Here is a 22244-nt window from a genome sequence, read left to right as displayed (position 1 = left end):
ATATCAGAATTACTCAACTGTGGATGACACAATGGTCTTTCACTGGTGCTGGCCTAGTTTTCTTCTCTTTAAGTGCTGGAGGTTTTGTTTCTTCTGTTATACAACTCAGTTTTTCCATCAGAAGTAGTATGCATAGCTCTGTACTACTTTGATTCTGCTGGAGGTGAGTCATCAGCAAATCCAAATCATAAATGATTGTGTAGCTTTAAATATCTAAAAGGTTATTCAAACTAATAGTAGCATACTGCACTGTGTCGTATGACTTAGTGGAACAAGATATGTCACAAAACTACAGCAAATTATTCTGATGTTGTCATGGACATACATCTCTCCTGAAAGTTCTTCTCTGTGTTTGGTCATTAGATAATAAATATATACCCTGCAGAACAGACATGAAGGTGCTATATTTCTTTTTGTTATTATTTTGGCAGAGATTTGGGAAAAAGAGAGACTAATGAGTCTTATTTCTGCTTCTTAGATAAAAAGAATCCTCCAAAATCAAGGCACTTTTCAACTGTAGTAGTAATGAATATTACTTTTAAGTAGTATTTTAAGAACAGTAAAGTACTCAATCATATTACTTAAGCAAGTTGCTGAGGTTCAAGTTAGATATAAAGTTTATTTTCCCTCAGAGAATAAGATTTTTGTATCATTTCCCACCACCAAAATGACAACAGTTCTAAATAATGTTTTTCCCCTTTTGTCATTTAAAATCAGTTGAATGTTTGAGAAAAAAAAAAAAACCAAAATCATAATAAACACCCAAAACATTAAAACCACAGAAAAAAACACCCCAAAAAACACCACCAAAAAACCACACCAAGACAGAAATGGATCCCACGAGCTAAAAAAACCTGTGAAGTGCTAGAAAAGTTCTCTACACATTTTTCTCCTGCTGTCAGTGAGCACTGAAACCAAGCAAATACAAGTCTGATGAGCAAAGCTATTTGCATTCTAGCATCTTTTCAGACAAATTCAAGGACTCATTGTTGGTTTCATTCTGATTTTGATCTTCCAGACCTCTATTTTCAAAGTGCCTTTCAGCATTTGGCTATTGATTTTCAATTTGCTTTTATTTGGTCCACATGAGACATGGTAATCCAGAATTAAGATAGATACAACCTGCACTCTTTCATGCATCCTTTCATAATTCCGATTTGGCCACTTAAAATGGTGAAATAGTAACTTATTGATAACTTTGGCCAACAAAACTCCTGCATCAGGCACATAAATAAACACCCACCAAATTCATCCTGGACAAGACGGAAAAAAATTCTACACTTAAGACACCATTACTAGACATAAGCAATTATACTAAAGATTCACCTTTAAACTGCAGAATGTGAAACTACTATGAAGAATCTGCTTTTTATGTTCAAATAGCAAAATACTGAAGGTGATTAAGGACCAGGATTAAATTTTCATGGTCTAGTAATGGCTCCTAATAATGGGAACTGGTTTGAAACAGTATTTTCATGATAGCATGATTTTCATAATCTTTCCCCTATCATGTCTACGTTATTTTCTTCATCCCTTACAGAAAATGGAAGACACATTGTGAGACTAAAAGCTGATGTAAATCATGTGATATTTACCACAAAGGTGATAATAGTCATGTTATGGGTCAAGAAGATGTGAAGTTTTTGCTACTCAAATTTGCTTTGCAAAACTTAAGTGTTAAACCAGCAGAGCCTGCCTCCTTCAACTCACCTTTAACCACTTTTAAGTGGAACTTAACTTTTTTGTTTGGTTGGTTTTAGGTTTTTGGGGTTTTGTTTGTGGTTTTTGTTGTTGTTTGGTTGGGTTTTTTTTACTTTTGGGACAGGAAGAAAAAAGGAAATGAGTATTACAGAATGACTGGATATTGCTTTTTGATTATGGAAACCTACGGCTCTTCCCAAAGATATGAGATCAACATTTCCAATCTGCATGAAAGAGGATGTAAGCAACAAATGCAATTAAGCCACAATTATTAAAAACGCTGTAAAAAGGCATACTTAGCCTTTCCATCCTCCTCCTTTTTCATCTTTTCCCCTGCATGGAAAATCTTGAAATGGACAGGATTTACACCAGATGTATTCTACCTACATATAATCAGTGCTCCTAGCTGCTACACTAAGACAAAAGGAAAATATCAAGTTGCACTCCAAGTATTTTAATTTTTTTTGCTATAGTTCCTCCTTAATCCTTTTAAAGCATCCCTGTAATTGTCAATGAGCATATTCAGAACCAGAATAAAATAACCAAATTGTGAAACTTACATCCATCTTCTCACTTTCTAACAGTCAGATATGTGGCATTTATTTGCCTTCAAACAGGATCTTATTTGTTCTCCCAGTCTTTGTTTTATGTATTCAGATCCCCATGTTTCTTTAGCATGCTCAAACAGGCTAATATATTTTTGGGTTTTTTCTATTTTAACTGGGTGTTTGAGGTCCTTATAGCCTACTATGCAAATGAGCATCATGGGCCATGCAGATAGACTGTATAATATGATGTTCAGACAGTCACTTATTCTGCAGTCTTTTCTGCTTGGAATAACTGCATTTTCCACGAAAGACTGAGACAGCTGAGACAGAGGGATCAACTATTTATTGCTTGTACCTGCATAGAATCACCATAGTTTCTATAGAGTATATGTTAAGATATATAGTGTATACATATCTCAAGAAAATCAATATTTAATTGCATGCTTTGATGAAGATGGTTTACTGAAGAACTGTAAATGAAGCCCATTTCCACAACATGGGATAAAAAGGCTAGTAAAATCATAAGCATTCAAAGGTTTCTCATTAGACCTGTTCTACAGCACCACCACCTAGTTAGCCATAAATTGGTGTTAAATTGTGGCAATGCTGTACCACCCAGTGCCTGGAAGGTGTGGGCAGAAAACAAGAAACGGTAATTGAGAGAAAACAGAGGAATTAAAAATAAGAAAAGGAGTCAAGAAAGTATTTTAGGCTGTAGTTATTCAAATTGGGAAAGACTGCCTTTTTAATACACAAGAAAGAAAGAAACAGAGACTCTGGACATATAAGGAGACATATGGCAAATTAAAAAAAAAAAAACCATTACCCCATTATCCCATTTAAGCTTGGGAAAGGAGGTGGGGAAGCAACAAATGAATTCAGAACATATCCTTTTCATTCTCCAAAACCAGCATTTTCTCCTAGAACTTAATGCTTCCACAGGGATGCTCTTCTTGCATCTCCACAGCACATTAAGAATAATTGAACAGCTGCTGTTTGGAGACATCACCTCTAACATCTCTTTTCAGTCCACAAGGCTGTCTTTCCTCATTCTTGATAAGATTGACACAAGGAGAAACAAGGTTATTAAAAATTACAGAGCTGGATTTAGTCTTTATGTAATTGTTGCTTCTCCCAGCTCTGATTGTAAAGTGCTGATTCAGCCATAGGCCAGTACTGTCTTGATTAGTCAAATGCTTTTGGACAGAAAGAAAAGTTAACTACAGAATTTTTACGTTTTTTATTTTTCTTTAAAAACCAAGTTACAGCTCCAGAAGATGCTTGTATAGACTAAATGAGTGGACAGAATGTGTTCTTCTTTGCCTTTAGTTTTGTTGCTGTTGTGGAAAATGGCTTTCTTAATTTCCATTTGGATAAGATGTAGGGGTAGTGATGTAGAGCTGTAACACTGTGGAAACTTCAACATATAGTTTGCTCTCCTTGGTACAGTAATCTTACTGAAATAAATGGAAATTTTTATAGCAGGTGGAGTCAAACGTGGAACAATTCTCATCTATTTAACTGCAAAGAATTTCTATTGCTTAACACATGTATCTTGTGCATGGATCATTTTGCCTGAGTTAATTGTTGTACTGTATGTAAGAACTGTTCTCAAATGGACTGGCCATGTACATCAAGTGTACCACCTTCTTAATGCTGCAGTTTCATAGGAGAAATAAATATTATTGTTGCTTTAGGAAGTGCTTTAGTAATCATAAGAAAATTGCTGTAATGTAAAATGTAATAAAGCTGGTTTTAAATTGTTAGAGTAGCAACAGTTATTTCCATTAATTATTCTGAGATTATATACCGTAGAACATCTCTTTTATTCTTACTATGCTGCCTTTAGGTTACAGAGGAAAGAAGAATTCCTTCTAGTCTTGCATTGTTTAACTCCTATTATGCCAAGAATTTTCAGTTAAGCTTTTTCATCTTTCCTTCTTTGCTTTCAATATTATTATTTAGAGTAGACTTTCATTTCCTCTGTTTTGTTTTTTCTTTTTTTTTTTTAATTCACAGAACTCTGCAAAAAAACCTGAGAATAAAGATACCATATTTTATAATAAACCTTCCTTCATAACACACCCAGTCAATTTATATTCATAGCCTTTAAGTACTGAGTAACTATCTTCACAATTTCTTACAACACCACAGATAATTTATTAGTGTTTACTGCTTCTGTAAGAATGTTTTGTAGTTTTGCAAATTTTAGTTCCAAATTAAACAAGGAAATCACACCAGAAGCAGACAATGTGGGGATAAGATCAAATATCCACCACTGAGAAAACAAAAACCTGAAAAACAATTTTTAAAAAAAGACAAATAAGATGGTTGTTTTCCATCCTATTGAGGTAATCCTAACATGCAAAATTGTAGTTTTCAATTAATTATGAAATATTCTGCTTTTGAACAGTTTTCTTTCATGCTTAATTTGCATGTTCAATACCTTCCACATTAATTTGGCTAAAAATGCTTACTCTGAATGCTAACATAACAAGAAGGAAACATAAGCAAGTATTAAAAGATGCCTAAATACTTCTTCAGCTGCAAAGTATAAGAGCACTTTGCAGCTAGAAGTAGGCAGTGTGGCCAGCTTGCAAAGAGGACTCTGAAGTATCATTTGCCATTGTGAAAATGCACTGTCTGCAAAGAGTTTGGTGTTTGATCAGAGTGATATGGCAGAATGCACATTGTTACACTGCAAAACCGCTACTGCAGAAATGCGTCTTGAACAGTTTAGGAAGTAGATATGCAATTAAGCTACCTCAGGAAAGGTAATAAATTTAGAATCTAGATGTAGTGCTTTGTTTAATAAACCATTTATAAAAAGAATTAATGCAATATTCTCTACGATCTACAACCTGCAACCTCCTGTTCCTTTCCTCATTAAGTGCAGGACATTTTGCAAATACAAATTTGAATTACCAGCAATTAGAAAACTAAGTCCTAAATACACTTTTAGTTTTATTTAATATAAATGCATATTAAGCAAGAGAGGATAAAGATCAAAGCAAAACAGTCAAAACATGAAGACAGGATTCACAGATCAGAATTTCCTGAACTGTGTTATTTTGCGCTGAGCTCTGATTTTTAGGCAGTGGTGACATGATGAAACATTTCTTGATAATGAATGAGAGGTAGGTGTCAGCTCTGATAAACTCCTACATTAGCTGCCTTTAGGATCAGTCACCTATTCTTTATTTGCCTTATGGATAGGACTGATCTCAGTGTCACTGTTTCTCTTCTTCCCATTTCCTTTTTCTGCACAAAGAAATACACTGCAGCATCTGGAATCCTCCTGCCAGAGCGTGAGGAAGGGAGGAAAACAGCTCAGGTCAAACAAAACTTGTCCTTAAACAACAGAAATGCAGACAAATGTAGATGCAGTATCAAACCTTTCGGGGAAGTAAATAATGTTTTCATTTGAAAGCAGTTTTCAAAAGGAAATGCACCCCTGTTATCACTCAGTCAGTGTTTGAATTTGTAGCTTTATAAAACCCATTCCGGGTATGCATGTGACAGGGGCACAATGATCTTTCCAGAGCAGACCTCACTGTTGTGGCTCCTGGATTAGATGGGAAGCTTGATCTGGTTCTAAGACACTCTAGATGGAGATGAAAATGCCCCAGAACTGCTGGCCATACTGAACACAGCTGCTTGGGATTGAAAGGCAAAGCTCTGCTCCCGGCAGCCTGCTGCCTGGGCTCTGGGATTGTACCTTCTGCCTTTTGGTCCCAAGGAGATGAGGATTACACTGCTGATGCTAACGAGGCATTGTGAGTTTAGAAAACTTCACAAGTTTAGAAGATTCCCCATGCTGTACCAACAAAACTGCAATCAGTGGATGTTACCTCTGTTCTATCTGAAAGGGCTTTTTTTTCCCCCTCCAGTCTCTAGCCCATGCAATTTTTCTCTCAGATTATGCTACTATAGCCAAAACTCTGTAACATTCTGGGTAAGGTAGAAAGGCATGGGTTGACAGAATTTTTGCCTCCGTAATTGATAAAAAGGACTTTCTGACAACTGGCTTAGTTTAACCTCTGCTCTGATATACATTTTTAAACTCAAGAAATAAAAACCTAAATTAATCCCCTTTTGAATTCGTACTTTTTTTCCTGGTCATCTCCTCTGCATAAATGTAACCTGTGGGAGATCAGAATTGTGAAAGATTCTTGCTGTCTTTGATCAAAGATCCATGTTTTAAGACAGCTGCTGCAGTCTGTCTTTAAAGAAGAAACTGATGATGGAACTGTTTTTGTATCAGCCCCTTTGAGTGGTAAACTGTGATTTATACAGACACACTGTCACTGACTGCCTGCATAAACAAAGCAGCAGAGGACAAATGGCAACACATATGGTCAGACTTCTTCCTGTAAACTGCAGGAATCAAACTTCAGAGAGCAGGTAGGAAAAAACCCAGCAACACTACTTACATTTTTAAGATAAGGAAAACATCAGAAGATACCTGCAAAAATATAAATATTGAGGTTTTCAACCAATTGTGTGAACTAAAGAACTGTCTACATATTTCTAGATCTTGAGAAGCCTCTGAGTCTTTTCATCCCTCTTTATGACAGTGCTCATGAAATGACAGATATCACAGCATCTTGTTGCAATTCCCAGGGATTCATTCCTCTCCAGCACTGATCTTCACTGCAAAACCTCTCTATGAATGTTTTTAAAATGGAATTAAACTAAAATTTACTGCTGAAACAAAGTCTAGAGAAACCTTCTGGTTTAGCCCAGGTCATTCACAAACGTCACTAGGGCTGACAGATACAAAGAGTGAACCTATGATCAAAGCTTGTATCATTTGCCTTTTTAACTTCATTACTGTCTGTGTCAGAGCCTGTTCCGACCTCCTTTCTTCCTCTCTCATGTTCCTGCTTACTGACAGACAAGAAAATACCTTGCAAAATAGTTGTCAATCTATGTTTTGTCCTCCAGAAATTGTCCCAGGCAGAGCAGAACTCATAGCAACTTCTTTGGCCTCTAGCATTGTATTCCAAGCTGACATGAAGGGTCTGGTCTTACAGTTGGCACGCCTATTACAGGACTGGCTACATCTTAGTGTTTGAAAAGCCTTCTGCTTTAACACCTCCTGTTATCGCAGTAAAGTGATGTTTAAATAACTGAACTGGCTTCAGTGAACTGCAGTTGCCATTTTTTTTGCTTCTTAGTGAGAAAAAATGGAGATAATTATGAAGTGGATGAGCAGGTTTAATGAAAGCTGGTTTCTTTTGGTATATTCCTGAAGCGGCAATCATCATCTGTTTGGCTTTTGAAGAGCAACAATTATAATCACTCAAAATCCCAAGGGGAACAAAAATAGAACTTAAATTAGCATATAAAATATACAGCTGGATTGGGCAAGCCTATAAAAATCTGGAAAAATCATTCTAATTTGAAAGCTATTCAAAATTACAAACAAAATGAGTACAAGAGTATTTCACATGTTTCTTCCTTTCTTTCCCATTTTGAAGTACTAACATAATAACATTTATAGGATTTTCCTAAAACATGAAATGAAAACCCATTGCCAAGAAAGAAAGCAAGTAAAAATAGGCTAAAGGTGCATTTTTAAAATAATAGATAAACTTAAGCATTAGAACTTAATTTTAGCGGTATTTATCTCCCAAAGTTCTAATATAACTGTATTGCAAAGTCATGTGCAATGACTTTCCAGAGCTGAAAAATAAAAATATAGCTGAGACAGCCAGTTAAACATCTCAGCTTTATCAGACAACGGAACAATGATAATACTTAAAATAAACTAACAACAAATGAGAAAAAGAAGTTGCAAAAATTCACACTATCCATGAAACTTTCAGTGATCATTTTGTATGGTCATTTTTATAGTTAACAAAAATTCAGCAATGAGTAAGAAAATTATTTTCCTAATGCTGCAATGTCCACATTTTGAACAGTTACATAGTAATATTATCTTCTGGAAATAAATCTTCATTTCAGTAAACTGTGAACCCAAATATGGATTAGCTTTTTTAATACTACTGAATATTTATTAGTTTTAGTAATTTTGACTTGAAATACCAGGTCTAGTAATTCTCAGTCAAGGCTGAATAAAAGTATGCAGCTGACAAATTGGGATTAAAAAAAAAGAAACAAAACGAAAGAGCTACTTCTAAAAATTTATTGTGCACATAAATATGAGGAATTTGGATGTCTTACTACTTATAATACTACCAGTACATGAAATGTCTCCTGAAAAGACACTGTCTTGCAGACTTATATTCATACAGTAGGGTCTGATTTTCATGCCTCTAGTACAAAATACATTGCTTGCCCTTGGTTAGAAGATTCTACATGCTTAGAAATTTTGAAACCATAACCAAGCAGGTCTTGGAGGCACAACTGTTAATTTCACAAGGAGATCTCTGAAATCATAATTTAAAACAATTAAATTAGAGGTTGCAAGACTTATCTTCTACTATATTGTACACAAGAATATTTAAAGATGTCATGTGAAAGTCCTGGTTAAATTTATTTTCCTGCATTGCTCAGTCCTGTGATAAGCATCTTGAAAAAGGTCTGCCCCCTTTCCCACTGCAATTTTCAATTCTTCCTTTCATCCCCACAATTTCCAATAATTTTATTGTACTATTACCCTCAAATAGGTATCTGTTTTTATATGTGTTACTGTGATTGAGTAAGCTTGCCTTCAGACACTGAGCTTCCTGAACACTGTGTTAAAGCCAAAAATTACAGCACACTTACTCATCCTCTCTTTTGCTTTAAGGTAATACCAGAGAAGGCCCAGCAGGTTTTTTTGACAGTCTTCCCAAGCCATCTGTTTCATATTCTGCATGTTTTGAACAACATAGTGTGCAATGGAATGTAAAAACTCATCACAGCAGACTCAGTTTAATGCGAAATCCAGTGGTCATTCACTTTTAAAGAAATTATAACTGATAGTAGGACACTAGTCAGGGAGCTTATTTTGGTTCTGTCTCCCCCTCTCCCCTCCCAAACTGGCCTTCTAATTTTTTTTAATTTAAATTTTTAATATATTTATTAATATGTTGAAGATATTTTAATGCTATATTTCAACACTTATATTAAAACAATTTACATAATCTGGATTAAATATCCAAACCTGATTTTATGAACACTTCATAACTAGCAAGAAAAAGTGAACTTAACAAACATTAAAATCTTATCACTAAGAATCAAAACCTTGATTCACTGATATAAAAATAGTACTGTTTATATTCACTGATATAAAAATAGACTGGGGAGCCTGTACTCCCCACGTCTCAATGCCCACTCCTGCCACTTTGTTTATAAATTATCACTTCTGCAGATTGTCTGACTGGTCAGTAGGGCTACAGGAACAAGAAAGTGTAAAGTCATGCCTAGGGGGAATAACCAGCTTTCCTTTAGACCATGTTGACCCCAGCAGCCATGACACATTGTAGAAAAAGTAGCCACTGAAGCAGCAAACACTTTTTACACGTTAAATTGTACTCTTGGGGGAAAATAAAAGTGCTTCAAATGATGATATTTGTAAATTTGTTCTTATGCTGAGGCCCTATGTGGTCGTTATCTCTTGGTACTGATAATGACACCCAGTATTTAGATCTCGTACTTTAAAAAAAAAAGCTGTTCTCAGAAATGTGCCAATTTTGCACTTCTGTGGCCACAGATACAGCTGAGCTTGAGGATTTAATTTCTAGAAGAGAAGTCAGTCTTAACTCTTTGACTGAACATAAGCATCAGGTGAACAGGGAAAGGATTCCAAGACAAGCACAGCATCACAACACTCCCAGCAGTCTGGTCAATACCTTCTGCATTTCACAGAAACAACTTGTCTAGCCACAGTAACTACCTGCTGACTACTCAGTAGAGTACCACCCTGGTGATGTTAACCTTGATTTTTATATCTACAACTACTAATCCATACAGATCAATTTATGCTGAGCTAGACTAGGCTGATATTTTTGTCATCATGGCACCAAAACAACACCCAGAGCCAGTAACAAAAATTGTGAAGCAAACTTCCAAGAAAAACATAGCTCTCTCATTTCAATATTGCCCTTCACAGACACTTGAGTACATTTTCTTCTATTGCCAGAGGTTTCTGAATGCCTGACATTTGAAGTACTGATCATAATGTCACAAAAACATGAAAAACGAAAAGTTTCAAGCATTGAAGTTTTAAAAGGCTTGGTGGCTTAAAGCCCTTAAGTATATATTATGTGTTTTGCACTCCCATGGTGCTTGAAGGTTTTAATTTCAAGGACTAGGAAAAATTAAAAATGTTTAGTTCTCTGTAGTAAATATGAGGCATGTATCCCTGCAAGTGTATCCACCAATAAATACCCTGTTATAAATAGAGAATGGAAGCACACTCATGACGTACCTCCAGTACTTTTAAAGAGAATCAGATATATGCATTTCTCTATGACCATGTCTAAAGCTGGGTGGGTCTTTCTTGGTTTTGGTTGTTCTTTTTTTATTTTCCAGGCATGCAGAACTATTTTCAGGATTTGGGTCAACAGCTTTCCTTATATGAATCACCAAACATTTAGGTTAGGAAAATTAGGCTCTAATAGTATTTGTCTAAAAAGACCCAGATACCTCCTAAACAAAGCAATGTGATTTCTTTTAAAAATATTTTTATTTTCCTGAATGTGAAATCTTAGAATGTGGTAGACTTAAGCATGCAGTTAATTAAGCTTAGAATATGTAAGGTGCTGCAGTGACTTCATCACTGAAGCTGATATAAATTTTAAATGATTCTCACATCTCTAACTAATAGACATCTGCACTATTTGAAGATGGAAACCCCCCAAACAACTGAAATCTTATTTTTCCATTACTTTCAATCTCTTCTGTAAAAATAGACAAAGCAATGCCATTCAGAACTTTGACTCCCAAAATTTCAAGCTCTTTTCTGAGGAGAATCATTACTGAAAATAAGTTCTTCAACTAGCAAATAGTTCAACATGAACTCATGCTTTGATTATATATAATATGCAAAACAGAAACTTTCAAAGTAATACAGGTCAAGACTTCATGAAGTTATACAAATACTTTGGCAGAAAGGAAAGAATTTAAACTGATCTTGGTTTTATTTCTAATTATATTAAGGCACTAAAACAAGAGGTTTTTGCCACCTTGTTTTGTTAAGTTTTAAACATGAAACTATTGCTATAATTAATTATTCTAACAGAACAAATATCAATGTCTTCTGTACGTTTTTGGTACTTGGCATCTAGCAACTGACAGGGGCTTTCAGAATTATAGGTGGTTTGGGAAGGAAATAATCCCAAAGAATTATTTAGAAAGTCCTGAGGAAGCAGAAGAGGAAGACCAGGAAGCTCCAGAAAATCACCTTTACCATAAATTTTCAAGAAATTCTTTCCTATTTGATGTAGTTCTGGTACTTTTACTGATGCCCTTCAATTTTAACCCTCATTTTTCACACTAAGGCTGGACTTTGAAGTTAGGAAGTGTGATATCAGAAGAATTTAAACTCATTTCCTACTTGTCTGCTCTAAAGTGTGTACATGGTCTTCCCGCTCCACCCTTAGTAATTTCGTACAGGAAGTCTCTGTGTACATTTTGCTCACAGTCACTGCTCTGATTTTCAGTTCCACTTTCATCAGAACATTGCTCCACGTATTCTTCAGGAAGGTAGCATACACTATGTGTTTGCACAAGCATGCAGACTTTTTTCCCTAGGTATTTATCAAGGAAAATAAAGCCTTTCCTCTACAATCATCTATTCAGACAAACACACTCTTAGCCACTGCCAAGCAAGGTAAATCTATCAAATATTGCATCCACGAGTCTTCTAGTTTTCTTGATTGCCAATCTTTTTCAACAGCTTTAATTAAATTCGACCTACAGCATTCTTAGATTCCTTGGATGATTTTTTTGTTTTGCTTCTCTGTTTGGGGGGTGGTGGTTTGGAGATTTTTTTTTTTTTTTACATCAAGGGTCACTAATGCGTAACCTGTGATATCTCCATAAAGAGATGCAGGTGAGGGTAAATGAGGGTGCTGCTCATGCCTCTGCACTGTGAGCGAGTGGGTGAGCTCTGGGCAGAGAGCACCAAAGGGCGGCTGCTGCCGTGCCTGAGAGCATCTGTAGAGAGAGATATGAAAACAGACTAACCACGGGCACAGGCAAACCTATCTTGATGACATCTGTGGAGAATATATGCCAGAAAAGTGAGTCCCCTTCTAGTTATTTGAGTTTTCCGACAAATTCAGCATCCTCTCCTGCCAATGCTCACCACTTTTCTCCTACTTAGTGCTTAAAATAACAATAATAAAAGGTGAGCCATTAGTGAAGGCATAAAAGGTATAAATATTTACAGCACTTAAATTATGTGTCATCGCTATAAAAGGAGAATATTACTGAATGTAATATTAGAAGGGAGGAGAAACAGCCTTTATGATAGGAAGAAAAGAAATACAAGTTTCTGGCTACAGAAATACATGTATGGTTTGCCACCTGTAGTTTCTTAGAAGGGTTCAGCTAACTGCAGCCAGTTCAGGATAAAACTGTGCAGAAGTTACTAATCCTAACAAACATTAAACTGAATATACTCATATATTTTAGGGATTCTTGACTTTTCAGAGGAAGAAAAGTATTTTTGAACAGAAGACACTGCACATAATTCTGCAATACATCAAGGTTTTTGTGGAAAATATCCATCTGAACATTACTGCCTTTGGATAGAAAACATTACAATATAAAATAAACCAAAACCTTGTTTAATAAGTATTAATGATTATAGGAAAAAATCAACCCTGACCATAGCTACAGTTATGAAGTTTGCAGTTTGAACTCTTCTCAGCGAGGGCAGACTTCATTTTTTCTCACTTTCTTTTACTCTGTTACACTCACTTTAGAGTGCATCACTTAAGGCTACAGGTAAATTCTGGTCCTTTCAACAACAGTCAATAGCCTAAAAGTGTCATCAGAATAGTGACTAGATTTAAATTGATGAAAATTATCTGTATTGCTTTAAGTAATGCTGAAGTCAAGTAATACTTACTGCTACTTCCCATATTCTATTATTCTGATATCCACAGAATGAGGTCGGTGCAAGGTAACTATTACTGTCTACCAGGCGAGGTAAATTCTCCCCTACTGCTAAATGTCGCAATGAGCATGATTACCCAGGGTAATGGTGATGCGAGGGAACTTGCTATTTCTCGAGATGGCTCGAGGAGCTCTAAGCATCCACCCCTTAAGAAAATTAGATGGATTTGACAGATTAAATAAATAAATAAATACAAAATAAGCCTTCCCAGTGCAATGCCCGGCTTCCTTCCTGAGTGCCCCCCAGGAGGGAGGCGGGGTTCTCTGCCGCGCGCATCCCGCCTCAGTGCGCATCCCGGGCGCAGCGCCCATCCCGCTACCGCGCGCATCCCAGGCTACAGCGCGCATCCCGCTGCAGCGCGCATCCCGCCTCAGAGCGCATCCCGCTACAGCGCGCATCCCGCCTCAGTGCGCATCCCGCCTCAGTGCGCGCCCCGCTACAGCGCGCATCCCGGGCGCAGATCTCGGGCGCCCGTCTCGCAACAGCTCTGCGCCAAGGGCAGCGGCCGGAGACAAGGGCGCCTGCAGGCTGCTCCTGCCCTGCCCTGCCCTGCCCTGCCCGCTGCGGCGGGACCGCGCCCGCAGCACGCCCGCGCCTCCCCCGCCTGCACCTCCGTTAGACACGAGGTTTGTGTTACGTGCGAGAATTTTCTCCTCCTCCCGCCCCCACCGATAGTGCCTGCTGCCTTCTTTTATTTTTCTTTTTTTAAACCCCGATTCCAGAAGAAATTGCAATAATTAAAAAAAAAAAAAAAAAAAACAAAACAAAAAAAAAAAAACAAACCAAACCAACACAAACAAACAAAAAAAACCCACAAAAACAAAACCCCAAAAAACTTACCATTCAGACCTCATAGTGCTTTGTCGTGGGCTTAAGAAAAACCCCACAGACACTCACAGACACAAAAACACACGCGCGTATTACTGCGTTTTCTAAACATTTGTGCCAGCGTCACATAGGGGATGGGGGGAACTGCGCTGCGGAGTGCACCTAGAAATGGGCGCACAAAAGGAGGGCGAGCCACGCAGCCCGGACCACACGCTGCCCTCCACCCCACCGCCCCGCCAGACCACGCAGGAACAGCAAGAGAGGTGGGTGGAGGAGCGTGGGTAGAGGGGAGGGATCCACGATCCCATCCGACTGCGGGAAACACCCTCCTTGAAAAGAAAAAAAAAAAAAAAAAAAAAAAAAGAGGAGGAAAAAAAGGAAGAAAAAAAAGAGCTCTCTGGCGTGCGGGGTGAGGCGCGGAGGTGCAGCCCTGGAGACGATGCTGCCGGAGCCGGCACCTGGTATTCCCGCACCGCCGTCGGCACGCAGCGTCCCGCCCGCCCAGCGTGCAGCCCGTCTGCACCGCGGCCCCTGACCCTGGCACACCGTGCCATCCTCTTGGCACCCCGTGCCCTCCTCCTGGCACCCCTTGCCATCCTCTTGGCACCCCGTGCCCTCCTCCTGGCACCCCTTGCCATCCTCCTGGCACCCCGTGCCATCCCCCTGGCACCCCTTGCCATCCCCCTGGCACCCCTTGCCATCCTCTTGGCACCCCGTGCCCTCCTCCTGGCACCCCTTGCCATCCTCTTGGCACCCCGTGCCCTCCTCCTGGCACCCCTTGCCATCCTCCTGGCACCCCGTGCCATCCCCCTGGCACCCCTTGCCATCCCCCTGGCACCCCTTGCCATCCTCTTGGCACCCCGTGCCCTCCTCCTGGCACCCCTTGCCATCCTCCTGGCACCCCTTGCCATCCCCCTGGCACCCCTTGCCATCCTCCTGGCATCCCGTGCCATCCCCCTGGCACCCCGTGCCATCCCCCTGGCACCTGGTGCTCTCCTCCTGGCACCCTCCCCACTCTGCCTGACACCGCTGCCCTGCCCAGGCCGTGCGGCCCGGGCGGCGGGCAGGTGCGATAGCCCGGTGAGAGCGGTCAAAGGCGTCTCTCCGGGAGGATGCTGCTGGTGCGTGTTTGGCAAGGGAGGTTTCTCACTGTCAAATGCCACTGTGGATTGCTGACAGTCAATGTGCACATCCAAACCATAAACTATCGTATCTGCAAAACACCCTCCTCTGTGGTGAGTGCTTTTTCCTCCCCTGACATCACTAATTCAGCCTGATTTCCTTCTGATTTCACTCTGATTCAGTATGTTAGTTCAGATGACATTAAGCCATAGAGCCCACGGCTGTAGGCACCTTTGGCTGGAAAATATTTTCTCCTCTTCTGTCTTCCCTGCATATCATGAAAGCATGCTACTGCCTCCTCCTCCTCCTCCTCCTTTGCTCAACATCATCTCCTCTGGCTCCTGGGCTGTCCAGCTGAGGAGCTGAGCTCCTCTGTAGTCATAAATCCCAGTCCTGGCACAAGGGCACATTTCATTCCTATGGTTTATGGTGTGAGTTTAGATAAATCAAAAGGAGTTTAAATTCCTGGAAGTCCTTTATTTACCCTGACTCATCTTCTATCTGCTGTTTCCTCACCTATAATAGGCACCACAAATACACTGTTATTGACCTTGCTGAGATCCTTGAATCTATGGAAAAATAAGAAATTACAGTTTGCTTTTATTATTTGCATTTCTTTATATTTGAGCTGAAGACAGCATAAAAAACACCCCAAACATTTTATTTCTAAAAATTATATACACACAATGAATACTTAAAAATAGAATTATTCTCATGCATAAAGATATATACAATGCACAAGTTGTAAGATAACCATGAGAGAGAACTCAGGTTTTGGGCCCCAGTTTTTCTGGAGAACATGAGAGTTGAGAGTCAAGTCTAATATTTTCCAAGTAAGTCATTGTGCTGGCCTCTATGGACAGACGGGTGGATGTTTGTGTTTGAAGGAAGGCTCATTCCACCCATAGCACATGGAAATGGTGGTCTGCTCTTGCACAAATGCTCATTTTTGAAGGCAAAATAACAGGGGATGAGAGCTTGCCATTTAACATCAGGAGGAGAAAAGGCCTCAACAAAGTCCCCTAGCATTTTGGTGGTCACAAAGTTGTTGTGTTCAGTGCTGGTGTTTGTAGAGGGACATTGGAAAGAAGATAGTAGTTCACAATAGAAGAAATTATAAAAACATTTTTAAAAGGAAGTTATTTTGAGCAATACTATCCTTTTTAATTTTTTACTTAGTGTATACCTGGTATACACTTTTGGGTATTTGCTCCAAAAGACCATCTAAGCAAAGGTCCTGTAGTAACAGCAAGGACAAATACTTTTAGAAAATTTTGAAAGCCATGTTCTTCTCTGCCTATTTCATAATGTCCCTAATCTCTTTGCAGCTTTTACAAGAGCTTTGTTTCATTACTGTTATGTGTTGTTAGCTAGTGAAATCCAGGGAGACTTCAGTGTACCCTGTAGTGGGTGTTGAATTGAAAGTTTCTTTTCTTTCGTTTGTTCTTAGATTCCTATGTGTCTTCCTATCCTGCTTCTTGTTTGACCAGTTTTAAGTTACTGAAGACAGCAGGAAAAGTTGAAAATCTAGTGAATTTCCTCAATATTGTCTGGAATTTGAGGAGATCAGGATGATCGCGTCTTTTAAAAAAGGAAACCTTTGTACTGACAAAATTTCTGTCCCTCAAAAATGTAGACAGTGAAAAAAAATAATTAATGTAGAACATTACAGTAGACGATAAAGATTTCTCTTTACTTAGCCTACTGATATATTAATAAATTTGCTTCAGAATAAAAATAATAATAATATAGCAGCATGTTTATTACTGTGGATTTATCTAAATTTCCGACTGAGAGCCTTTTTTCTTCTTATTGGAGGTTGCTCTTGTTCACTTCCTTTTCTGGGTTTTGTACCAGTTTACATGTAGCTGAACCTGGTTGAAGTATGGATATAAGATTACCGTGTCTGATTATGAGATATTTCTAACCCAAAATTCTTCTAAAAAAATGCATCTCCTATTTGCATATCTGTCTTCACGGTTTCAACAGATTTTGTGCTCTCACAATCTGTGGTTTTAGGTCGATGTTATTTATGTAACATATGACGAACAAAGAACAATTAGTTTTTCATTAGCTGCTAGGCAAATGTCATGCCCTCAGATTTTAATTAGCCAATGCAAATATCATCCAAATATAATCCATTTGCTATGTTTTTCTTATTCTATCCTCTAAAAAAAGGCTAACATTTTTATTTCAGTACATTTATATTAACTTATTTTAGATCTAACTTGCTGAGAATCTATTGTTTCTGTAGATACTCAAGTGTTTTATTTTAATAATACAATTAAATAAATAAATAAATATCTAGATAAGCATTATTGTTCAGTCTGGATTTGGGTAGAAATGCGTCTTCATTCTGAAGTCTGGAAAGTGAATATTAGCAATTTATAAATGTTTGGTCTTGGCTTTCTGCCAAGATGAGATGACTTAGGCTTTTTGCTTTATATATCTCCCAGTAATTCATGTGATGTTGATTTACCATCCCCAGTGTAGCTGAACTGCTTGCTTGAGTTATTGGCACACCTGTGGCAGAAAAGGATGTGTGTTTCTTAACTGAAATGAGAGGGGTTGTGTTGTTTCTTTCTGTCTTTCATTTTGGGATCCATGTAAGCAGTTTCAAATTTTCTCTTCTGCCTTGGGGCCACGACATCCTTAGGTACCATCTGGAAAAGTCAAAATAAAATCTGTATTTTTTTTATTAGTAAATTGCTATTGTAAACACAGAGGTACTCAACCTTTAGCATTAGGAAATACATCATGTCATCAAATAGTAGTCCAGAGAGCTAAAACACCAATATTGCATTGTGGTATCTTTGTGACAATAGCTAATGGTGCAACAGCATGACCTGATAATTCTGTAATACACTTACTCAGTTTAATGATACACATGCCACATAATTTAGTTTCTGCTCCTTTTACACCACATCCAGTTGTTAAAATGCAGTGAAATAGTCGCCCCACTTCATGTCCTTATGGGGATCAGGGAGATGCCATCTTTCCGTTCCCTCCTCCTAGCAAAGATATTTGATTTCTCTGTGTTATGTGATGTTACAGCTGCTACTGTGGTGAACATCCACTCCTGCAAAGTTAGTATTCCAAGAAATACTAACTTTTCTTGGGGGTGGGGGGGGAGATGCCAGCACTCCCTTACAGCAGGTTGTACCTGTGTTCACTTGGGAGCACCTGTGTAGGAAGTGTGCCAACTGAGTTTGCTAACATTTTCCAGCTGCTGTTCTGTATCAGTCCTCTACAGCCATCTGTCTTAAGAAAAGAACCTCACTAATTGTGAAAACACAAAATATAGTTTAAAAGTCAGAAGACTAGAAAATCCAAAAGAAATTTGCACTCAGAAAGTAAATAGACAGATGAGGGTTGTGATGAAAGAACACGTAGCTGGTGGCTGATAAAATCAGACAACCAAATTGACAACAATTTGAAGGGTTGCATTATTTATCCATTGTAACAATTACCAAGAACCACGTGAATCACACCATTACATTTGAGAAATAATTTTGCCTCTATTTTTCCTCTCCTTCCATACCCCATCCATTAGATAAGAAAAGATCTTATGGGAATGCTTTTCATCATAATGAGAAAAATCTGTATGTGGATCACCCCTTTCTATCTGCTTGCATGGCAAAGAGCTTTTCTCTTTCAGGAATTGCTTAAGCCACTCTGGAGGCTGTTTGGTGAAGAGAAGAGGAAGCAGGGTCATTAGAAAAACTACAGTTAGAAATGTGCATTAGTGCATATACAGTCATCACCATGAGACTCTGGTGCTGGAGGAAATTTACCCTGTTTTTCACATTAACCTGTAACCTTAGGGGTAATATGGACTTCCATAACTTCCTTTAGAAGATAAACTTACAAACATTTTGATGAAAGATACATTTTTGAAGACAAGTCCATGCCTTTAGACAAGGAAAGATTTAAGGACAGATAAACAGACTGGCGTATTTATTTTATTTTGGATACACAGTTCAAGTGATTTGTTTCTAATATAAAATTATATTTTTACTTTCAAAGTGCCTTTCCCTCAAACATCTTAGAATTAATTTAAATTTACGTCTTCTAGGTCTTGTGAGATAAGTACATTTTTATCACGGATTTTGTAAATAGGTAAACCAAGGCAAAATCAACAAGAAAATCGATTTCCATCATTACTATAATTCCTATTGAAACATGAAAATCTGAAAAAGAGCTCCAGGTGATTTTACTATATATTTGAAATATGTGGGGAAAAAAAAAAAAACAAGAAAACTAAAACCCAGGTCTTTGAAGATGTTCTTAATTTAAAAATGAATTCTTGCCTCCATGCCAGTTCCCATCACTAATTTAAATAGGTGTTGGACATACTTAAAGGCTTCAGGAATATGCAGAGAAACTAAAGAAAAAGGAAAAAAACCCAACACATTATACACAAAGCCTACTATTGATGTATTTTTTAATTTAGCTAATTAATTGAGTGACAGAAGTTCCTACCAAAGGTGAGTACCAGGCTATATCTGCAAAAGTGCATGTATGCAAATCTTTCTATCTCAAACATGTTTTTTCTGTGTATATTAGTAATAAAGTTCTACTCTGTGTAGGAGTCTTTGATGTAGCATCACAAAAGATTACCACTAGAATTAAAAGTACCTAATGTTCTTCAGAAAAAAAGCCCACTACTTTTAAATAAATTATTTTTAAAAGTCCTATGACTTAGTAGTGATGTGACTTAATTTGGTGATTTGTTCTGACAGAGGCACTTTGCTGAAGTCAGGCTTTTGACCATACTCCTTGCTGATTGACCAGGCTTTTGATGAGGTGGAAACTAAGTGTGTAAACAGATTGTATGAGCACGCACAGTTAATTTCTTTGCAGGATATTTTGATGTTAGAGTAGCCATTGAGAAGGAGTTGAAAGAGTGCATGAAATATGCATCTGGTCATATGCCACATGAAAATCTGGCTCAATATCCCTTCAGCTTTAGTTTCACTGCATCTTGATATAAGAGAGCTGGTGGCAGGAAGAGCCAATGAACCCATAGCCTGACAATCTGTTGGCAAAATCCTGGCTGACTGTCATAAGGCCAAGATTTCCCTTTGCATTTCAGGCCACAATAAAATTGCTTGGTGAGTGAAACTGAATTGCTGCTGAAAAGCAGCATGCTACAGGCAGTGCTGGGTTTAATGGGAGAGTCTGGCAGCAGCAGGACTTCATAGCCAAGCAATGATGTCGTGAGTAATTTAGTGAGTGGTTACAAAATGTGAAGGATCAATAAGAAGAGCTGTTAATTTCCATCCTCACCTCAGACCCCAAGCCTGTGATAATATTTAATTCAGAAATCATATTCACAGGTAAAGCAGAAAGGAAGGAAAATAAATATTTTTCTCTGTAGACTACAGGATTTGTTTTTCTAAGCTGGAATTTCTAAGCTTAACAAAACTCAGAAAGCTCTCTCCACAGTATGTTGGAAAAGAAGCTTAATTTGGAGGACAATGAGCTTGCCATACATACGTGGGAAGTCCCATTCCCTGACTTGGGGTTTTGTGTTCACATAAACACTCAAGAGTTCCCTTAAGAACAAAGTTTTCTTTTTTGACTCAGATCAGCAGCCTAAAGATACTTCAGCAGTCTAGTTGCATAGTTGTGAATTTCTAAAGTAAGGACTATCTGAGACTACTCTTTTCTCTATCTAGAATTATCTTCTTTCTTATAACTAACAGACCTTTTTTTTAATAATTAATGAATACTTTGAATGACTTAGGTTGAGGAATTGCAGTGGAACTGATAACACACCAGTTCAAAACATAATTAGATTTCCACTAAAAAACCACAGACCTTTAGTGAGATTTTAATATAAGCCCCAAACTTTGTAATAGGCATTGAAATGTAGTTTTCACTACTATTCTCCTTGGATTTGGGTCCTATTTTTTTATAAGCTACTCCTGGTTTATTATAACTACATTCCCCAAGCTGTTCCTGTCCTTGTAAAGTCCACAGGTATTTAAATATAAACAACATTTCCTCAGATGTGTCCAATGTGTCTGTCCTGGTCTCAGCTGATATAGCTTTCAGCTTATTAGCAGGTACAGAGCTGTGGTTTTCAATGTGAAAATTATGTTGACAAAATGCTGCTGGTTTGGCTTCTGCTGAGCTCTGCTTTCCCTGAGCCAAGGACTGTTCAGTGTCTCACGCTCTGCCAGTGAGAAGGTGCACAAGAATCTGGGGGGCAGCATGGCCAGGAGAGGGGACCCAAACTGGCCAAAGGGATGTTCCACACCACAGAAGGTCATCCCAGTTTATAAATGGGAGAATTGACCAGGAGCAGCTGATCCCTACTCAGGAGTGAGCTGGGCACTGGTCATCAGGTCAGCAGCTGTTTTCACCAGTTGTGTTTTCTGGTTTTTATTCCTCTCTCTCCCAATTTAATTGGAATTATTGGTAGTAGTAACAGTAGTAGTAGTACATAAGGTTTCCTTGTGTGTGCCTGACACTATACAAATATGTAGGATGAATGGTGTGTTGAAAACCTTCCGGTTATTCAAAATGCTCCACCAAACAGGGCAGTGACAACTGAACTGATGCTGAAATACAAAAAATTGCTCATTATACCAGGGTTTAAATATTGAATGTTGTTCTGGGAATAATGATAAGTAAAAGGAAAGAAGAGGTAAAAAGTAAAAACAGTAAATATCAAACAATAGTTAATTTCACCTGTGAAGGTTATATAGTTTTTACAGGTAAATGATGCATTCTTGATTTTTTCAGTATGGAAAACACTGTATTGGGTTTGTGTGGTAATGTTTTCATAGGGAGGGTTGTGGGGGTGGCTTCTGTGAGAAGCTGCTAGAAGCTTCTCCTATGTCGAGTCCAGCCAAAGCCAGTGGGCTTCAAGATATTCCCAAGGCTCAGCCCATCTGTGACAGACATGTGACATTTGGGATAACATAGTTAAGAAGGAAAAAATTGTTACTGTGCAGAAA

General features: G+C 38.3%; 1 protein-coding gene across 2 annotated transcripts in view; it reads right to left on the bottom strand.

The window, feature by feature from the left end:
* Positions 1-14375, bottom strand: part of ELAVL2 (ELAV like RNA binding protein 2) — a 114072-nt gene extending 99697 nt beyond the window's left edge. Inside the window, exon 1 of one of the 2 annotated variants that reach the window (XM_064736833.1) lies at positions 14167-14375. Coding sequence is in view for 1 of the 2 variants with exons in the window: in XM_064736840.1 (XP_064592910.1) it covers positions 14167-14169 (3 nt within the window). In the remaining variant the exon portion in view is untranslated. The remainder of the gene's footprint in view (positions 1-14166) is intronic. The other variant, XM_064736840.1, reaches the window with a different exon arrangement.
* Between the last annotated feature and the right edge of the window lie 7869 nt (positions 14376-22244).

Source organism: Zonotrichia leucophrys, chromosome Z (assembly GCF_028769735.1).
Source record: "Zonotrichia leucophrys gambelii isolate GWCS_2022_RI chromosome Z, RI_Zleu_2.0, whole genome shotgun sequence".
In the NCBI taxonomy this organism is placed as follows: Eukaryota; Metazoa; Chordata; class Aves; order Passeriformes; family Passerellidae; genus Zonotrichia; species Zonotrichia leucophrys.
This window is presented reverse-complemented; position numbering and strand designations above follow the sequence as displayed.